We start from the raw sequence: 20,154 nt of genomic DNA, 5'->3' as shown, positions 1-20,154 counted from the left end.
GTCATGTAAGGCCTTCTGCTTATATATTTCTTACCAAAGGTCATGGATGATACAGCACCTTCTGAGACCTAACCACATGAGTGACACTCCACAGTTAACATAGCTTTAGTAAGGAGTATCCATTAGAGTACTGAGAGAGAATAACTACTAAAAGAAAGAGAACAGAGTTCAGCTATTGCCCTCTCCTCAGACAAAAGGAAGAGTGACTAATAAATTTGGCTAACCAAATGATAAACATAGGCCTGTATAATGACCACCAAAACCAACACTGTCATCAACATCCCCTCTCTACCACCAGCACCACAAAGCATATCTTAGAAAACTGATTGGGGCTGGCATTGTAGCATAGTGGGTAAAGCCAATGTCTGCAGTGCCAGCATCCCATATTGGCACCAGTTCACGTCCCGGCTGCCACACTTCCCATCCAGCCCTCTGCTAGGGCCTGGGAGAGCAGTAGAAGATGGTCCAACTCCTTGGGCCCCTGCACCTTCGTGGGAGACCCAGAGAAAGCTCCTGACTCCTGGCTTCGGATCGGCACAGCCCTAGCCGTTGCGACCAACTTAGGAGTGAACCATCAGATGGAAGACCTCTCTCACTCCCTCCCTCTCCTCCTCTCTGTGTAATTCTTTCAAATAAATAAATAAATCTTTAAAAAAATAAAAATAGGCCAGCGCCGCGGCTCAATAGGCTAATCCTCCACCTTGCAGCGCCGGCACACTGGGTTCTAGTCCCAGTCGGGGCACCGGATTCTGTCCCGGTTGCTCCTCTTCCAGTCCAGCTCTCTGCTGTGGCCCAGGAGTGCAGTGGAGGGTGGCCCAAGTGCTTGGGCCCTGCATCCACATGGGAGACCAGGAGAAGCACCTGGCTCCTGGCTTCGGATCAGCGTGGTGCTCCGGCTGCGGCGGGCATTGGAGGGTGAACCAACGGCAAAGGAAAACCTTTCTCTCTGTGTCTCTCTATCACTGTCCACTCTGCCTGTCAAAAATAAATAAATAAATAAATAAATAAATAAATAAATACTGATGGGGGAGGGAAGTGTTGTTGCATAGCTGGTAAAACTGCCACCTGCAAGGCTAGCATCCCAAATGGGCACTGGTTCGAGTCTTGGCAGCTCTACTTACGATCCAGCTCCCTGCTAATGTGCCTGGGAAAGCAATGGAAGATGGCCCAAGTCCTTGGGCCACTGCACAGCATGGGAGACCCTGAAGGATCTTCTGACTACTGGCTTTGGTGTGGCCTGGCCCTGGCCATTATAACCATTGGGGGAATGAACAGTGGATGGAAGATTGCTCTGTCTCTTCCTCTCTCTCTTTCTCTCTGTAACTCTGGCTTTCAAATAAATAAAAGTAAGCCTTTAAAATAAAAAAAAGAAAACTAATAGAAAAATTGTTCAATGAAGTCTACCAGTGTCTTAATATTAAAAGAAAACACCAGGGACTGGCTTTGTGGCATAGCAAGTTAAACTGCCACCTGTGATGCCGGCACCCCATGTGGCCACTGGTTTATGTCCTGGCTGCTTTACTTCCGATCCAGCTCTCTGCTGTGGCCTGAGAAAGCAGTGGAAGATGGCCCAAGTCCTTGGGCCGCTGCACCTGCGGGGGAGACCTGGAAGAAGCTCCTGGCTCCTGGCTTCAGATCAGCATAGCTCCAGCCATTGTGGCAATCTGTGGAGTGAACCAGCAGACAGAAGCTCTCTCTCTCTCTCTTTCTCTCTCTCTCTCTCTGCCTCTCCGAAACTCTGCCTTTCATTTGAAAGCTTTACCTGCAGTGCCACAGCACCAGCCCCAAAATATTACTTAAAAAAAATACTAGTGCAAGTTAACTATACCTAGAAAATTTCAAAGGAATATAGCAAAAAGTTAATAAAAGTGAAAAGAAGCAGTATGCTAGATAGTTCTCAGGTCTTATATCATCCACCATTATAACTTTAATGATGGGAAAACTGAGGTTCAGCCAGATCTACTAAATTTCCTAACACTGTTTTACATTATCTTTCAATGCATTGTTAATTTCCATTGAAAGTTAGCAATATAGATCAGAGGGCCTAAAATTGTTTATACTCTTACCTAATGAGTTCACTTTTGGGAATACATGCCTAAAAATAATTCTTAATACAGGGGATAAATCTTTATGTCCAAAGGTAGGCATTCAACGGTATTAATGATAATAAATAATTGAAACGAAAATGTCCAATGAGTGAGGAATGATTAAGTACATCCACTCAACGGACAATTCTTATAGCTATTATAAAACAGCATTACACAAAATATTATGAAAATGGCAAAATGCCTATAACATCACATTATATTATATTATAAAAGCAGACTACAGGCCAGCACCACGGCTCACCAGGCTAATCCTCTGCCTGCCGTGCCGGCACCCTGGGTTCTAGTCCCAGTTGGGGCACCAGATTCTGTCCCAGTTGCTCCTTTTCCAGTCCAGCTCTGCTGTGGCCCAGGAAGGCAGTGGAGGATGGCCCAAGTGCTTGGGCCCTGCACCCTCATGGGAGACCAGGAGGAAGCGCCTGGCTCCTGGCTTCGGATCTTTCTCTCTGTCTCTCTCTCTCTCACTGTCTAACTCTGTCTGTCAAAAAATAAAAATAAATAAAAAAGCAGAATACAAAAATCTATATGGAAAATTTGTATATATGATTACAACTATATATAAAAATTATGATTAGAAAACAAAAATATAGGAAAGAAATAAAGCAAAATAATTGTGATACTTTGTGGAAAGTATAGAGTATATAAACTTTATAGAACTAAAATCCAACTGAACCTATTTATCAACTATATGTGCCTGTAAAAATTTCTTAACTTGCCTTAACTTCAGTCTATCTCCTTCAAACTGCTGTTAGAATTACATAATATATGCAAAATAATTTTCACATAGTAGGTACTCAGCAAATGACAGCTATTAATATTCTTATCTCTTTTTACATATTTTTGTAATAAAGTAACTTTTTTTGTCAGGCAAAGTAGACAGTGAGAGAGAGAGAGACAGAGAGAAAGGTCTTCCTTCTGTTGGTTCACCCCCCAAATGGCCACTATGGCCGGCACGCTGCAGCCAGCGCACCACGCTGATCTGAAGCCAGGAGCCAGGTGCTTCTCCTGGTCTCCCATGCGGGTACAGGGCCCAAGCACTTGGGCCATCCTCCACTGCACTCCCTGGCCACATCAGAGAGCTTGACTGGAAGAGGGGCAACCGGGACAGAATCCAGCACCCTGACCGGGACTAGAATCCGGTGTGCCAGAGCCGCAGGCGGAGGATTAGCCTATTGAGCCACAGCGCCGGCCCAATAAAGTAACTTTACACAATATGGAGATTTCCTTAAAAAAGAGTGTTATCATATGATCCAGCAACCTTTGTACTGGATATACAAAGGCACTCCAAAGAGCTTGCAGAAAAATGTAATTACAAGATGAGTTTATTTTGTTGCAAAAATTATTGAAATACATGCATGAGAGGTCTTCAAAAAGTTCACAGAAAATACACACTATGAAGAAACTATGCATGGATTTCTTTTTTTTTTTTTTTTAAAGAGTCACTTGCTTACTTACTTACTTGAAAGGTAGAGCAACAGAAAGGTAGACACAGACAGTGAGAGATCTTCCACCTGCTGGTTCACTCCCAAAATGGCCACAACAGCTAAGGCTGGGCCAGGCCAAAGCTAGGAGCCAGGAATTCCATCTGGGTCTCACACATGGCTGGCAGGGGCCCAAATACTTGGGCCACCTTCTACCACCTTCCCAGTGGCATGAGCAAAGAGTTAGATTGGAAGCAGAGTAGCCAGAACTCAAACTAGCATTCTGATATGGGATGCTGGCATGGCAGCTGGCAGCTGCTATGCCACAATGCTGGCCCCTATGCATAAATTTCAAAACGGTTTTGCACCAAAATAAAATTATCTTTTAATTCCATTTATTTATGAACTCTTTGAAGTCCCTTAATACATGTCTGAAGAAACAGATTAGCCAACTAGCCTAATCTGATTATTGAACACTATATACATATATAGAAATGGCACACTGTACCCCATAAAGAATATACTATTACTGTGTGCCAATTAAAAATATTTAAAATTTTAAAAAGCAATAAAACACGTTTACCTTATAAGGTAAAGGTAACATTCAAACCCACTTTTAATTTTTTCAAAAGAAAATTTCCTAAGATCCTATAGCTAATATATGGACAGGCCAGAGATGAAACACAGGTCCAGCCAAGTCCATACCATGAGCCTAACTTCTACCATCACCCCATGAGGAAAGTGAGCCAAAGTGTTAGTTCAAAGAGTTGTTACCGTGGATATAAGGTGGAGGCAGGGACAAGACACAGAAGCGAGTTCAGAGTGAGAGGTTCCTAGCATCAGGGAGATCTTTAGGATGGAGAATGCCAGAGCCCACTATCAGAACTCAGGAATGTCTTGGGGTTATTTTGTACCACTTAGCTGTCCCTGGCAGTACCTAAACAGTCATCTCCATATCAGTTAGATGGGAAGCATGGCAGAAGAGCATGAAAAACCCAGGAAAATAAAGAGAGGCTGAGATTCACGCCTAGCAGTCATCTCACTTAGCATGAATGTCATCTTCAGTCAGATTACCCCGTGGGACCTTAGAGGGCCCAGGAACTGGCATTTTCCTTAAAAGCTCTCAGAGTTATGAATCCTGACCACTGAGAGTGTTGAACTGAGCCCTGGGCTCTAGTGACTGTTATGAAATCCTTCATCCTTCTGTATTCTGAGAAAAATGGCTAAACTACAAAGAACCATTTTACCCTCATATAAAATACACATCTCTAGGGGCTGGTGCTGTGGCACAGTGGGATGTGCCTCAGTCTGCAATGCTGCCATCCCATATGGGTGCCGGTTCAAGTTCCGGCTGCTACACTTATGATCTAGCTCCCTCCTAATGGCCTAGGAAAGCAGTGGAAGATGGAGCAAGTCCTTGGGCCCCTGCACCTGTGTGAGAGACCTGGAAGAAGCTCCTGGCTCCTGGCTTCAGATTGGCCTAGCTCCAACAGTGGTGGACATTTGGGGAGTGAACCAATGGATGGAAGACCTCTCTCTCTCTCTCTGTCTCTCCCTCTTTCTGTAACTCCACCTTTCAAATAAATAAATAAAATCTTTAAATAAATACACACCTCTATCCTTACTCATGACTCCCTTGAGACTTGAAGATGTTTGGGGCATAACAGGGAGATAGGCATTTTGCACACTGGTTAAGATACCACTTGGGACACCTGCATCCCAAATCTGAGCACCTGGTTTTCAGTCCCAGATCTGCACCTGATTTCCAACTTCCTGCTAAGGTGTATCCTGGGAGGCAACAAGTAATGGCTCAAGTACTTTGGAACCTACCACCTACATGGAAGACCCAAACTGAGTTCCTATCTCTTAGTTTCTACATGGCCCAGCCCTGACTGTTATGGGTATATAGGGAATAGGGAATGAATAGCAGGTAGAAGATTCTCTCTCTCTCTCTCTCTCTCTCTCTCTCTCTCTCTCTCTCTCTCTTTCTCTTTCTCTGTGTGTGTGTGTTTCACCTCCCCTCCCTCCATCCATCCTTCCCTCCCTCTCTTCTTTCTCTCTCCTCCCTCCCCTTCTCCCCACCCTGCTTTTCAAATAAATAAAAAACAAGTATTTTTAAAAAGGTTTGCACATGATTCTTTCATCTTCCTCTATAACATCACGAGTTTCCTTCCTTTTCTTTGAAATAGTCCTCATTAGGGAAAATTCTCTCCATGTCAATAGCCTAAATACAAGTCACTTCCTTACTTGTCCAGTGCATAGATTTGGTGCTTGTGGTTTTATAACCTGAGTTGCGTAGAAAACATTGTCAAATCAGAAGAGATGTTTAGCATTCCCTAGATTAAATGGATAAAATGTTATTAAGGAACATATTTCAGAAATTGTATGCTGTACAGGGACTTCTTCGAGAATCATCAATGCCCTCACTGTTCATTGTATGTTTCTATTTATCAGAGTCCTGGGGCTACTTCACTTGATAATGGGCAACAGTGGTATAGTGTTATCACAGTTTTAATTTCAGCTATTTTTTCAATGTTAACTTGATGTAACTTTTACTTTTTAAATTCGAGATTAGCATTTTCAGATCAATGGCTTCATTTGGGAATGAAGGGAGCAGAGAGCTGGATCAGAAGTGGAACAGCTGGGAATCAAACCGGCACCCATATGGGATGACAGATCTTCCATCTGCTAGTTCACTCTCCAATTGGCTGTAATGCTCAGTCTGAACCCAGGAACTGGGAGCTTCTTCCAAGTCTCCAAGTACAGGGACCTAAGCACTTGGGCCATCTTCCCCTGCTTTCCCAGGCATATTAGTAGGGAGCTAGATTGGAAGTTGAGCAGCTGGGACCTGAACCAGTGCCCATATGGGATGCTAGTGTCACAGGTCATGGAGGCCTTAACTGCTACACCACAATACCAGCCCTTGCCAGACCCTTCTGATAGCATCATGTAAAGAACTTTGAGACAACATCATTGAACTGAGTAAAGATATCAAGAACTATGCTAGAGAATCAGTTGGGTTCATAAGACTACTAACTCATGAACAAGCAGAACAAGAATGATTTAACACTGAATGAACTGATGAAGAATGATTCTTGGTTTTATTTGGAATATTATTGATATATTGATGTTTTATTTTTTGGATATAGTCTAATAAAGTCATTTTTCTTTCTATAAGCTATCTATAACTCATAACTCTTTAATAGATTATGCCTTTCTAAACTAAAATTCAACAATCAAAAATATCCTGTCTCTTCAAATCCCCTCTGTGGTTTACAAACTCTTACTAAATACTCTTATTCTCTTGACAACATAATTATTTGCATAGGCTAAATATATTCTCTTTGTTACCCAGAACCAAAGCCTTGCCTAGGATGATAAACCAGAAAACGATGTTCATCAAATCAGATGTGACCAAACAGTTTCAAGGAGTTTAGGTGGACTACATGTCCCAATTCATATAAAGCCCTCTTAGGAAAACTGGCCTGGTAGCCGACTTTCAGGTTTCCTAGTTGTCAAGTAAGTAGAGAAAGTATATCTTCCTGGAAGATACAGAAATCTCAGGATATTTTAGGGACCTCAAGAAGAGTAAAATTTACCAATATTTACAGGTACTGAAGGAGAGAACCCATGGGGGAGTTCTTGGCTTGACTTTCTAGTCTCAAGAGAGTGTGAAAGTTCCACCTGGGAATCCTCATGAAAATTTCCAGCAAATCATACCTAGGAAGACTTAGATATAAGTAATCTACCATTCTTGCTGCAACTGCACAAATAACCAGTCCAAACGAAATGAGAATATTTTCTTTGAGATTAACTTACCCAAAGGAGAGAAATTTTGTATTTCACTGAGCTATTCTTCATCTCTTACTAATTGTGGGTATCTGAGGAACACGCCAATTTTGTCTTGCCTAGTTGAGATTTAATTGACTTCCTACCATTACCTGTCAAAAAAAAAAATCAGCTGGGTACCTATCTATAAACTTGACTAGATCTCTTTACTTTGCCCAAATTATATATACCTACTAAATTTTCAATTGTTCCCATTTCCTGGCACTATTCTTTCAAACTAACAGTTCAAAGTTTCCCCTTCCTTCCTGATCTGGAGTCACGGAGACTTAAGACATGACTGCCCCAATCTTTACAAGGGCTCCAGAGTGCCTTGAATTGGCACACTGCCTCAAGATCTGAAAAAGCTCTGTGAACTTATGTCATTAATTTGATAATAAACCTCCAAGGGCTTGCCACCACAGCAGATCATGTATTGAGCTCAGAGAGTATGGAAAATGTCACCAATAATACTGACATCTCTCAGTTTAAGAGTCTCAAGACACTGCATGGGTGATGATGCATAATCCAAAGATTTTCCCCCACTGATCTCACGAAAATCACTGGACCTTCAGAATTTAACTTCTGGCTCTTTACCTTAATACAAACTTTGATATTAATACTTCTCCTTTTCATTTTAGCCATCCCTCTTTAAGGTGCATGGTCTCTCCAGGACCCTAAAACAACAAAGCTGAACCACCATGTTTCAGGAGATAGTTCACCTCTACTTTGTTCAACATCTTGCAAGGCTGGGGTGTTGGCTGGTTTCAAAGCACAGAGCTCAATAATTTACATCAGAAATACGAAGAATGGAGACACCTAAGCTCCTGGTAAAGGTGCATGAACAGGTCAATCAAACTGTGCATTTGGAAAAATAAAACCTTATTAAATGAAAAAGGTTGGTCAACAAAGAACAATATCAAAAAAAGTCCCCAGGGAACTATTTTTTTAAGAGCCTGCTTCACCTGAATAGGTTTAGGATCTGCAGGGAACTGTTCAGTGTTGAATACTATGTAGAACAAGAGTTGAGGAGGGGTGTTGGAGAGAGTAACAATGCTGAATGTTAGCTGGCCCCAAGTTCCCAGAAATCAAGATGGAACATCTTGGTTTTTTTTTTTTTTCTTTTGTCTGAATTTCGTTATTTTAAAGGTAGAGAGACAGAGACATTGCCCATCCTCTGGGTCATTCTGAGAGGAATTCCACATTGAGAATGTGTCTGAGTTCTCCTTGCTAATCTGTCCCCATCTGTGTATTGCTCTCCATAAGTTTCAGGCTGTAACCCAAACTTTCATGAGGTATTTCAGACTCTTAACTATGCATACCAGAGATTACAAGCTCACTGGCTATATTTGATCAACACATTGTTTTTTAGTGTGTATGTGTGTTTGGTCTGCACAGTGTTTTAAATTTGCCTTAATTGCTAACACTTTAAAAGTAATACTATACATAAAATATCTGGATATTTCTTTCTGGTATAATATCAGATACTCCATCAAAATTGTTTCTACATTTTCAGAGGGTACCAATCACTAGAGTCCATTTGAGTATGACTATGCCTTTTGATCTTTGCTACAAAACTCAGCCTCATTACTAAGTCATTGAGACAGCGCATCAATTCTCTATGTAGCCTATTTTCCTTATTTTCATCACTTGCTGAGACTCTAATTTGGCCCTTCAGTGCCTTTGGGCCCTATGTCTGAATCCTCTCCATCCTTTCCAGTCACATTGTTACTTCCAGGTTCAAGGAAGATAATCTTACTTCCCTCACATACACCTTTGTATATTTATCTAGCTGTATATTCCTGAATTGCATCCATTATTCAGAAACTCAACTCAGATCAGGACCAGGACAGGGTCTAAGGAAACAGAGGCACCCAGGCTACAGATTGAAGCAGGCATAATCACTCTCAAATGCCAACCTGCACTTACACAAACCTGAGATTAAATACATACTTAAATCTGAGCCCCAGCTGCCTGGTTTGTGTCACCCTCACCCTGGAACTGACCCATATCTCTTCTCCCCATCACCCTCAATCCCTGTAAGACACACACACACACACACACACACACACCCCAATCTGGATTAGGGGCTAGCATGTGGTTGCCTGTACCACAGTACTTAGCACATTGTGTTGAAATTCTGTTTACTCATCTGCCTCCTTCAATAGACTACGAGAACTCTGAGGTCAGGGAGATGTGTTCTCTATCTCGGAATCCTTGGTCTATGGCACTTCGTAGACACACACTCTCTTCCGATTTACTAATGAACAAGCATATATCAGGGATCCTCAAAAGACAGCAAGCAGATTCTCTTAAGCCTACTGGGAAACATTCTTCTTTGTGGCTCCTAGTACTATGATAAATACAAAGTTGCTGTGGTTTGAATGTGGTTTGTCCACTAAGGTTCCTATCTTGGGGGCCTGGTCCCCAGTGTGGCAATGTTATGAGTGGTAGAACCTTGAAGAGGTGGGGCCTAGTGAGGAATTAACAAAGTTCTTATGGGACCCTAGTCTCTGGCAGCCTGCCTCACCATTCAATTTCTCCTTCTTGCTCCCAGTATCATGATGCCATACAGCATGAGGTCTTCACCAGAGCCAAAACCATGCTTTTTAAACCATCAGACTCCAAGACTATAAGCTAGATAAACCTCTTCCTTTAATCAATTACATCTGGGGCCGGCACGCTGGCTCACTTGATTAATCCTCTGCCTGCGGTGCCAGTATCCAATATAGGCACCGGGTTCTAGTCCCAGCTGCTTCTCTACCAGTCCAGCTCTCTGCTGTGGCCCAGGAGGGCAGTGGAGGATGGCCCCAGTGCTTGGGCCTCTGCACCTGCATGGGAGACCAGGAAGAAGCACCTGGCTCCTGGCTTCAGATCGGCGCAGCACCGGCCATGGTGGCCATTTGGGGAGTGAACCAGCTTAAGGAAGACCTTTCTCTCTGTCTCTCCCTGTCACTGTCTATAACTCTACCTGTCAAAAAAAAAATCAATTATATCTCCAGGTATTGAAGTATAGTAATGGAAAACAGATGAAAGTGGAAGTCATTTGCCCATAGTTACCTGAACAGAAACTCGGTGACAGGGTTTATTGCAGGTGCTCAATAAAATTTATTGAATGAATCAATTAGTCTTTAGGACACAGGTTCACATTGTAAATCTGGTACTATATAGCTGTGTGAGAGCTCCAATAACCACTTCCTCACTTCTGGGCCCCATTTTCTTCATTAATTGAATTTGGGGGAGGGTATGAACTACCGGTGTGTGTGTATTCTCTCTCTCATCTCTCTCATTTATATAAAGTGCTCAAAACAATTATTATTTATTAAGCACTCTAAATTTATCAGCTTCTCTTTAAATTTGCAAATTCCAATCTTCCAGCAAATTCTTACATGGATACTCAATACAAATAGCTGCTTCATTTGAGCTTTGGTGGATGGAAGACATTAAGGATGCAAGCAGCACAGTTTGAAAAAGCATGAAATATATCCTAGGGATCCAATATGCTCATTGATGACCATGTAAAAATTGGGGACCTTGGGTGCTGTGGTGTAATGAGCTAAGCTTCCACCTGTGGTGCCAGCATCCCATATGGGTGCCTGTTCAAGTCCTGGATGCTCCTCTTCTGATCCAGCTCTCTATTATGGCCTGGGAAAGCAGTGGAAGATGGCCCAGATGCTTGAGCCCCTGGACTCACGTGGGAGACATGGAAGAATCTCCTGGCTACTGGCTTCAGATTGGCTCAGCTCTGGCCATTGTGGCCATTTGGGGAGTGAACAAGCAGATGGAAGAACTTTCTCTCTGCCTCTCCCACTTTCTGTCTGTAACTCTACCTCTCAATAAATACATAAAAATATTCTTTAAAAGACTGGGGACCTACACTTTCTTAGAGATTCAGGTTCTTAGACCTGGTTCTTTTGGTGTAAGATAGGTTCTGAAACTCTGGATCAACAAGATCCCTAGGTGATTCTGGTATAAAATTGTATTAGAAAAAACTAAAATAGACATTCTCTAACATACCTGCCAACACTAACATTTTATGATTCTCCATTTGCCTTTTGTAGTTAATTAGCAAGTTGCGGTTTCAAGTCAACACTTGCTTCTACAAATTAGCTTCTACCACCTTCCTAGTAGGATCAATAACAACTGCAAATTACTGAGCACCAACTATAGGCCAGACCTTGAGCTAAATTGTTTACATACACTTTCTGACATATATGTTGTCTCATCTACTCTTCACAACCTTTTCATATATATCATACTCTCCATTTTACAGATAAGGAAAACAGAGGCTCAGCAAGCTCAAGGAACATTGCCAAGATCCCATAGATAAAAGATGAAACTCAAATCTGAAGTAGACACATGACTCCCTAAAACAACTGGGATTCTCTTTGGTTACTGAGCCTTAAACATACAGAAAAGGCTAGTGAATTTCAGTTGAAAGCACAGCTGTCTAGATAGATAGCAGTGACAAATTTCATGGTCTAGGCAGTGATTTATCCCCTCTCACTTGTCCCCACTGTACATGGTGTTCAGCATCCGCCCTAGAAATGATCATCCAGGAAAGGTACTCTTCAGAGAAGTCTCAAGCTTTCCTCATGCACTCTGGGAACCACTGTCAGCTCTGCTAGATAACTGGTACCAACAACAGGGTTAATGCTCTTGGGTTACCTCTTGGAGTCCTCATGAAAAATTGGCTGGGGAAAGGCCCCCTGCATATGTAATGGGAAATATGAAAGCACAAGCAAAAATCTCATCCTAAACTGTACTTTCACTAGTTTTTCTAATGAAAGAGACAATGTACTGAGTGGGGCCAATAGAGTTGGCAATTGGCAGGCACCACATACTCTGCTATCTTAGCTTCCAAAGCAACTGTTCTTTCCCAACAATAGACTCCCAGAAGAGCCCCCACAATGGATTTCTTCACAAAGCCTCCAAAGAACTTCAGCCTCAGCTGTTGGGAGCATTGGCTCTTCTTCTCACTACCACAAGTCCCAGCTTTCAAAATGACAGATTCAACCAGGACAATGACCATGCAGGCCAATGAAATCTCAAAGTCTCTCTTCAGCCAGTCCCCTTTAATAAGAGTCAGTTCATTTAGTCAGTGCCCCTAAGAGCAGTAGTCAGATGATAACTAGGAGTCTCAGAGGTTGGCAGGCAAATGGTAACAGAGTTAAAGAGTTATTGTAAATAATACACTAAGAAGCAAAGACGTCACAACCAGAAGCTCTCATGAAGGCCACAGACACCCAAGGCACCTGGCAGGGCCAGAGAGTCATTTGTATCTTTCTTTATAAGTTACTATGTACAAGCTCACACATCCTTTTTCCTGTATTGCACTTGTTCACATTTGTGTTGAACTTCACAGAGCTGAGGGAGTTGAAGCACAAAGTTCAAAATAAAGCATGACAGGAGAAAGTCTCTCAGCTTTGCTGGTTGCCTTTGGGGCCAATGGGCACCTATTCAGAGTCAGACCTTTCTAGCAAAAAAAAAAAAAAAAAGAGGCATTCCATGTACCATGTATTCCCCAGTCTCCCAAGTCACCAAGTAAGAGTCAAGTAACAGTTATTTTAAGATAGAAATACAAAGAAATTAAATCTTAAAGTGACAGTAATATTAAACTAGATAACATTTGTTTAACCACTGCATACACGTGGCCTGGATGATCTCATCACCATTTTACACATGCCAAAAATTACCATTCAAAGAGGTAAAGTTGCTCACCAAGGTTACACAGCTAATAAGTTATAAAATTCAATTTGGGCTGTCTAACTCCACAACCCATGATATTAACTTTTAAATGAGTCATACCCTTGGGTCAAGACAGATTTGCAGACACAGAATGAACTAGAAAAAGGAAAGAATCCAAATCAATATTTACCTCACTAGCTATGCAGCGTCATTTAACCAAGTCACTTAGGAATCTGAATCACATCCATAAAAATAGTAATTTCAGTACTACGCAAAATATTAAAAATTGGAAACATGTTAAATGTCCAATGATTTGTTAAAATATTCTATTTCCTATAACAGTGAAACTCAAAGCAATCTACTATCCATTCATTCAGAAAGCATGTATTGAGCATCTACAATCTGACAGGTATCCCTTTGTGCTGGGTAAACAGCAATGAACAGAATAATGTCCTTGCCCCACATGAGACTTACAAAAAAATTTTAAATGACATAGAAAAATTCTTATGACAAAAATGCTAGGCTGAAAAGATAAAAATAATGTATTCAGTATGGACTAAATTGCATACAAAGAAAAGATACATTTATAAGAAAAGACTTAAGAGATCATATAGCAAGTACAGCCAACACATTGCTTCTATACAGGAATATCTTATCATTATAAGCAATTTTATACTTGTATATATCATTCAAATTTATTACAACAGGCATTCTTTAACATCAACATATTTTTATGTTTTCATTCTGGGGATTATAAATTTAACATCGACTTATTTTTCCAGTAATATTACATCATTCATAACAGTTCTGTGGCTCATTGTTCTCATCTAGCAAATGCTTTCCACTAATCCTTTAAATCAAGGGTCAATAAAGTTTTTGTTAAGTGGCAAGAAGGTAAATATATTAGACTTTTACAGGTCACCCAGTCTCTGTCACTACTACCCAATGCTGCTGTTGTATTGCAAAAACACCCATGGATAATATTAAGAATGGGTGTGCCTGTATTCCAATAAAACTTCACTTGCAAAAACAGCTTAAGAGTTGGATTTGGCTCAAGGGCCATAGTTAGTTGGTTTAACTTTATAGCAACTAATATAACCACAAAGTTCTTTTAGCGTCTACCATTCAATCTCCTCTTTAACATCTTTGAGAGAGATATAGTAACTCCATTCTACAAGAAAAACAAGACTAAGAGTCTAGGAGGGGAAACAGCTAGGCCAAGATCACACAGCTAATACAGCAATTTGTTAAACTCGGTTACCAAAAGAGATGTCAAAACTCTTTGCTGCCTGAAAAGTTATACATATATAATTGTAAACATTCTAGGAGGATATGTCCCTTAAAGGAATCTTGGAAAATAAGCAGAAAAAAATCAGCCTAGTTAATCCTCTATGAAAATAGCTATTTTCATGTATTAAATACTTTAAGGCAAAGTTCCCATGCAGACTGAGTCACAGGCCCCAGTGGAGGTTTAACAGATATCTTTGGATTGCTGTTGCAGGAGGGAGAAATGGGACTGGCAGGCAATGTTTCCTTATCCTTCCTTAGCAGCTTCCCACTGGCTTGGCACTGGGCCACAGGCAATGAAGATGTCCAGGTGCTCTGCGCCCTCAGACCAAGGAGGCTGCACGGTCTCAGACCTCCCTGGAGAGGCACATGGTCACATGGAGCTGAAGACTTACCAATGTTAATCTCGTCATCAGTCAGAGTGTCTCCGATGAAATCAAACTGAAATGATTGCAGTGTCTGGGAAAATTTCTGAACAGCAGAGGAGTAGTCTGCAAAGGAGGGCAAACAGGAGAAACGGTCAACATTAACGTCCTTTGACCAATTTTCTCATAAAACAAAGGATCCTGCTCCCTGCAGGAAGCAACTTGCATTTAATGCAGCTAAACAGCTAACCCATTAGACCTTCAATAGAAGAAAGTTTGAGCAACTAAAGCCACAAGAGTTAAAGGAGAGGGGACAGATTAGTGAAGTCCTTTTTACAAAGGATGTTTTCCATCCTCAACCCCCCTTCCTTTTCAACTTATTCTGGCCAAAGCCTGGAAGATATGAAACTATTTAGTGATACTCTTTTTTAAAAAAAAAAACTTTTATGTAATGAATATAAATTTCCAAAGTACAGCTTATGGATTACAATGGCTTCCTCCCCCATAACTTCCCTCCCACCCGCAACCCTCCCCTTTCCCGCTCCCTCTCCCCTTCCATTCACATCAAGATTCATTTTCAATTCTCTTTATATACAGAAGATCAGTTTAGTATATATTAAGTAAAGATTTCAACAGTTTGTCCCCACATAGCAACACAAAGTGAAAAAATACTGTTGGAGTACTAGTAATAGCATTAAATAAGAGTGTACAGCACATTAAAGACAGAGATCCTACATGATATTTTTTAAAAATTAATTTTCTATGCAATTTCCAATTTAACACCAGGTTTGTTTGTTTTTTCAATTATCTTTATATAGAGAAGATCGATTCTGTATATACTAAGTAAAGATTTCATCAGTTTGTACCCACACAGAAACACAAAGTGTAAAAATACTGTTTTAGTACTAGTTATAGCATTACTTCACATTGGAGAACACATTAAGGACAGATCCCACATGAGAAGTAAGTACACAGTGACTCCTGTTGTTGACTTAACAATGTGACACTCTTGTTTATGGTGTCAGTAATCTCCCTAGGCTCTAGTCATGAGTTGCCAAGGCTATGGAAGCCTTTAGGGTTCACCGACTTTGATCTTATTCCGATAGGGTCATCGTCAAAGTGGAAGTTCTCTCCTCCCTTCAGAGAAAGGTACCTCCATCTTTGATGGCCCCATTCTTTCCACTGGGATCTCACTCGCAGAGATCTTTCATTTAGGTCTTCTTTTTTTTTCTTTTCCAGGGTGTCTTGGCTTTCCATGCCTACAATACTCTCATGGGCTCTTCAGCCAGATCCGAATGCCTTAAGGGCTCCGTAAGTATTTACTGAGTGCCCTTTATAAGCAAAGGTCTAGATGCTTTGTGATCTCTGATGAAACAAACATCCATAATCATTCTACAAAGCAAAAAACAGCTCCATTGTATAGCTGTACAGCTCAAGATCCTGGAGGAGCTGCGAGAGCTGGAACTAGAAGACAGGTGGTCTCTCTGCCTCCCCAGGGCCCTTTCCATGACTACACGCCTACCACCTGGATGTTATGCACATTCACCAGATGGCAGCCTGGGCTAGGATACTGTCTAGCAGAGGAACAGATTTAACTTGTTCACAAAGTATTTGCCAAGGGACCTAACCAAACAAGCAATGAGTGGAAAAAAAAAAAAAAAAACCTCATGGTGACATGGCCAGACAAATGCCTTTATTTTTGGTCAATGATTTCAAATGGTAGTATATAGAAATTTAATAACAGTATAAAAAGAAGTATTAGGTTTTCATAAATATAACTATCTTTATTGAAATTGTTAAGACTGACTTTCAGCAAGACGTCCAGCCACACATTCTTGACCTTGCTACTCCAATGTAGTTCTCAGGCCAGCAACATCATCGCCATCTGAGAGCCTGAAGGAAATGCACCATAGCCTGGCTTCACCCTATACCTAGGAAATTTGATAAAATCTCTAGGGGATTCACATGCCCTTTAAAGTTGGGGGAGAGGTGCCATAGGTATTTGGTGCAGCAGGTTTAACTCTCCACTTCATAGGCGCACATCCCATATTGTAGTATTTGGGCTCAAGTCCTGGTTCCTCTCTCTGCCCCAGCTTCCTGCCAATGCACTTCCAGGGATAGCTCAAGGGGATGGGTTCCTGCCACCACACCCTCGTGAAAGACTCCGTTAAGTTCTAGATTCCTGACTTTGGTCTGGTCCTGGCCATTGCAGGCATTTGGAAGGTGGGGGAGGTAGTGCACCAACAGAAGGGAAATCTAAGAGATATCTCTCTCTCTCTCTCTGCCCTTCAAATAAATAAAATGCATAAAATTTTACAAAATAAAATTTGAGGAGCACTGCTCTCACCAACTAGGATAATCCATTAGACCATCCTCTAGAAACGCTCAGGCTTCTTGGTTACTTTTATTTTCTGTTTCCTATTTCTTTTTTCACACCCTAGTTTAATTCTCCTCATCATCCTTCTCCTTTTACGTCTATAAGGTATATAAGCTTACTGAGTCTAAGCGTTCGCTCTCAGGCTAAGTAAATGGTGACACCAACGGTTTCAGGCATTTGGATGGAACAGGAACCCATGCAAAGAATGTTATTACTATTTTGTCTCTGTCCCATTTCCAAAAGTACTTATTTTCAGAATTTGGAGTCTTGGCTCTTTAACACATCACTGAAAGCAACAACAACAAAGGTTTGGGGACTTCAGACCACACTCATGGCTTCTCACAATTTCTCCACTCTAGAATCACATTTTCCATTTCAAACCCGGGCCTCATAAATATGAGAGGGGCATGCATATTTCCCAAAGCCTTCTGTATTTCATCAGCAAGGGGAACACAAAACTGGTTCCATGTCTGGAAAACGATCAATGCCCCTGGCCTCCTCAGTCAACAGCAAAAATGGGCAGGCCAGAATTTCTCATCTGATTTCTGTTTCACTCAGGGAAATAAAAGTATTCATCACATTGTTCTTCTACACACACCAGGATATCCAAAAATTTACTTGAGCCAAGCAGGGTAGAGTTATTAATCAGTCATTTAATCATTTCAACTTTTATAGTACTCTGTGAGTAAAGGCATGGAAGGAGTTGCATTCATTCCCCTTTTTCATTATCTGCACCAATCTCTTTTCCAGACTTCTAGCCTTCTAAATACTACCTTGTAATGCACATGGCTTCAAAGTTTTTGAAGGACTTTCCACAAACATTTTCATTTACTCTTCCCAACTATACAAAGGTAGATATTTCTATACGCACATGACGAAACAACAGAAATGAAACAATGTATATAAATCATATTCAAAAATACAAACAAGTATAAATCAACTCCTCAAGGAAAGAAGATCCCACATACAGAGGAACTTCAAAATGTTCAAAGAATGGAAAGATTTTGGCACAATAAGTTTTGAAATCCATGCACAACATAAATGGAGCCTTCAAAAACTTCATATAGGGCATAGTGTTGTGGTGTAGCAAATTAGGCTGCCGCTTGAGACACTGGCACTCCATATCAAAGCACAGGTTCAAGTACCAGCTGCTCTGCTTCCTATCCTGCTCCCTGCTATTGTGCCTGGGAAAGCAGAAGCAGATGGCCCAAATACTTGTGTCCCTGCCACCCACGTGGGAGACCCAGATGGCGTTTCTGGTTTCTGGTTTCAGCCTGGCCCAGACCTGGCTGTTGCAGGCATTTGGGGGATGAACCAGTAGATGGAAGCTCTCGCTCTCTCTCTCTTCCTTTCCCTTTCCCTTTCCCTTTCTCTCTTTGTTGCTCTGCCTTTCAAATAAATAAACAAATCTTTAAAAGTAAATAAATAAAGTTCATGGAAATACAAAAAACTATGGATTTCTAAAATTTTGCAACAAAATAAACATCTTTTAATTCTATTTTTCCATGGACTTTTTGAAGTACCCTCATATTTGGTCTCTATATAAAGAGAAGTGTTAGGAAAGTCTCATATGCTTTAGACAAATAAGTGAGACAGGTGACTTCCAGATTCCAAAGAACCAGCATATAACCTAGTAATATTTGCCATGTGTGGAACACCGATCTCCTTATCATCCTAAAATTTACCATATCACTTCAAACCATGTAAACTCATCCTTGTATCATCCCTATTGTCATTCATCATGTCACCATGTCATAATTTTTCAGGCTATATTTGAGAGTTCTCTCTCCATCACCTTCTAATTTACACATACATCTTCTATGTTTTCCTCTTTCTTTTCTCCTTACTCATTTCAGAATGTAGTTAGATAATGCTTTTAGGGCACTTTGAAGCTTTCTGGGAATGAGGCAAAATGTGAACAGGATTAACTGATCTGTGGACACCAGTGTGCTTTTCATCACTACTCTTCTAGAGCTTCATAAAAATGAAATCGTACAGAATATTTTGGTCTGCTTATTTAAGTCTACACAGTGTTTGCAAAATTCACCCACATCGCTATGTGCATTCAAAGGCTGCAATATATTCTTGGTAAGATAGGAAAACATGTACATACAAAGAGATGTCTGCATGTCTGGGCTGTGTGGATGGCCATGATGGACTTGAAAAGTCCCTAATCTCTCATCGCTGGGTATCTTTGAGGTTCTGCACAAGCAGGAACACAAAGGTAAGGTAAAACTGTAAACTGCCTGGGTGAGCATTGAGAGGCATATCTCAACTCATACACAAAGCACTTCAGCAAAGACTAGAAGCCTTTTTGGTTGAAACTGTATAATGAAGTTACTATCTAATCATTAGCTAACCAACCAGAGACTTAAGTGGCTTCAGATAACTAAGAATATAGACTTAAAGAATTAATCCAAAAACTGAATAAATAAGTGAACAGCAAAACCAACCACAACAAATCCCAAGGAAAAGGGAAGGATCTAATTTCTAGAGTTGTCAACATTGTTATTTTAAACCACTTATGAGTAAGAAAAAGGAAACATTTAATCAACAGGAATAAACTATGCAATCAGTAATCCAAAAAGAAATAGCTGTTAAAAATTATGTTAAAACAAAATTTGTGACCATAGGGGGAAAAGGAAACTTTATAATAATGAAAGAATCAAATCATCAGAAATGCATAGCAATTATAAATATACAATCACCAAAAAACAGAATCAAAAAAATAAATGAAGAAAAACTTCACAGAAATTAATAGTTATGAAAAGTCAACAGAAAATAGAGATTTCAATATTATACTTTCAATTACTGGATACAATAGCAGAAATAAAATCCAAAACAAATGGAAGACTTTAACACCATTATAAACCAACTAGACCTAACATATACCTATAGAACAGTCTTACATATTTCTACCAGGGAAATAAATAATTCTCAAGTTCACAAGGACATTCTCTAGAATATACCCTATGTTAGTCACAAAAACAAGCCTCAGTAAATTTAACATTTGACATCACACAAAATGTGTTCTCTGATCACAAAGGCAAGGAGGAACTTAAATGCAAAACCAGAAAACTCATAAG

At 40.6% G+C, this 20,154-nt stretch overlaps 1 protein-coding gene across 1 annotated transcript in view; it reads right to left on the bottom strand.

The window, feature by feature from the left end:
* The window catches only part of OPHN1 (oligophrenin 1), a 366,805-nt gene that overhangs the window by 228,789 nt on the left and 117,862 nt on the right, over positions 1-20,154 (bottom strand). The window contains exon 3 of the mRNA XM_062183480.1: positions 14,722-14,817. Within this exon, the coding sequence (XP_062039464.1) occupies positions 14,722-14,817 (96 nt within the window). The remainder of the gene's footprint in view (positions 1-14,721; positions 14,818-20,154) is intronic.

The sequence above is a fragment of the Lepus europaeus genome, chromosome X, assembly GCF_033115175.1.
Source record: "Lepus europaeus isolate LE1 chromosome X, mLepTim1.pri, whole genome shotgun sequence".
Classification (NCBI taxonomy): domain Eukaryota; kingdom Metazoa; phylum Chordata; class Mammalia; order Lagomorpha; family Leporidae; genus Lepus; species Lepus europaeus.
The sequence above is the reverse complement of the archived record's forward strand: the minus strand, read 5'-3'. Positions and strand labels throughout refer to the sequence as shown.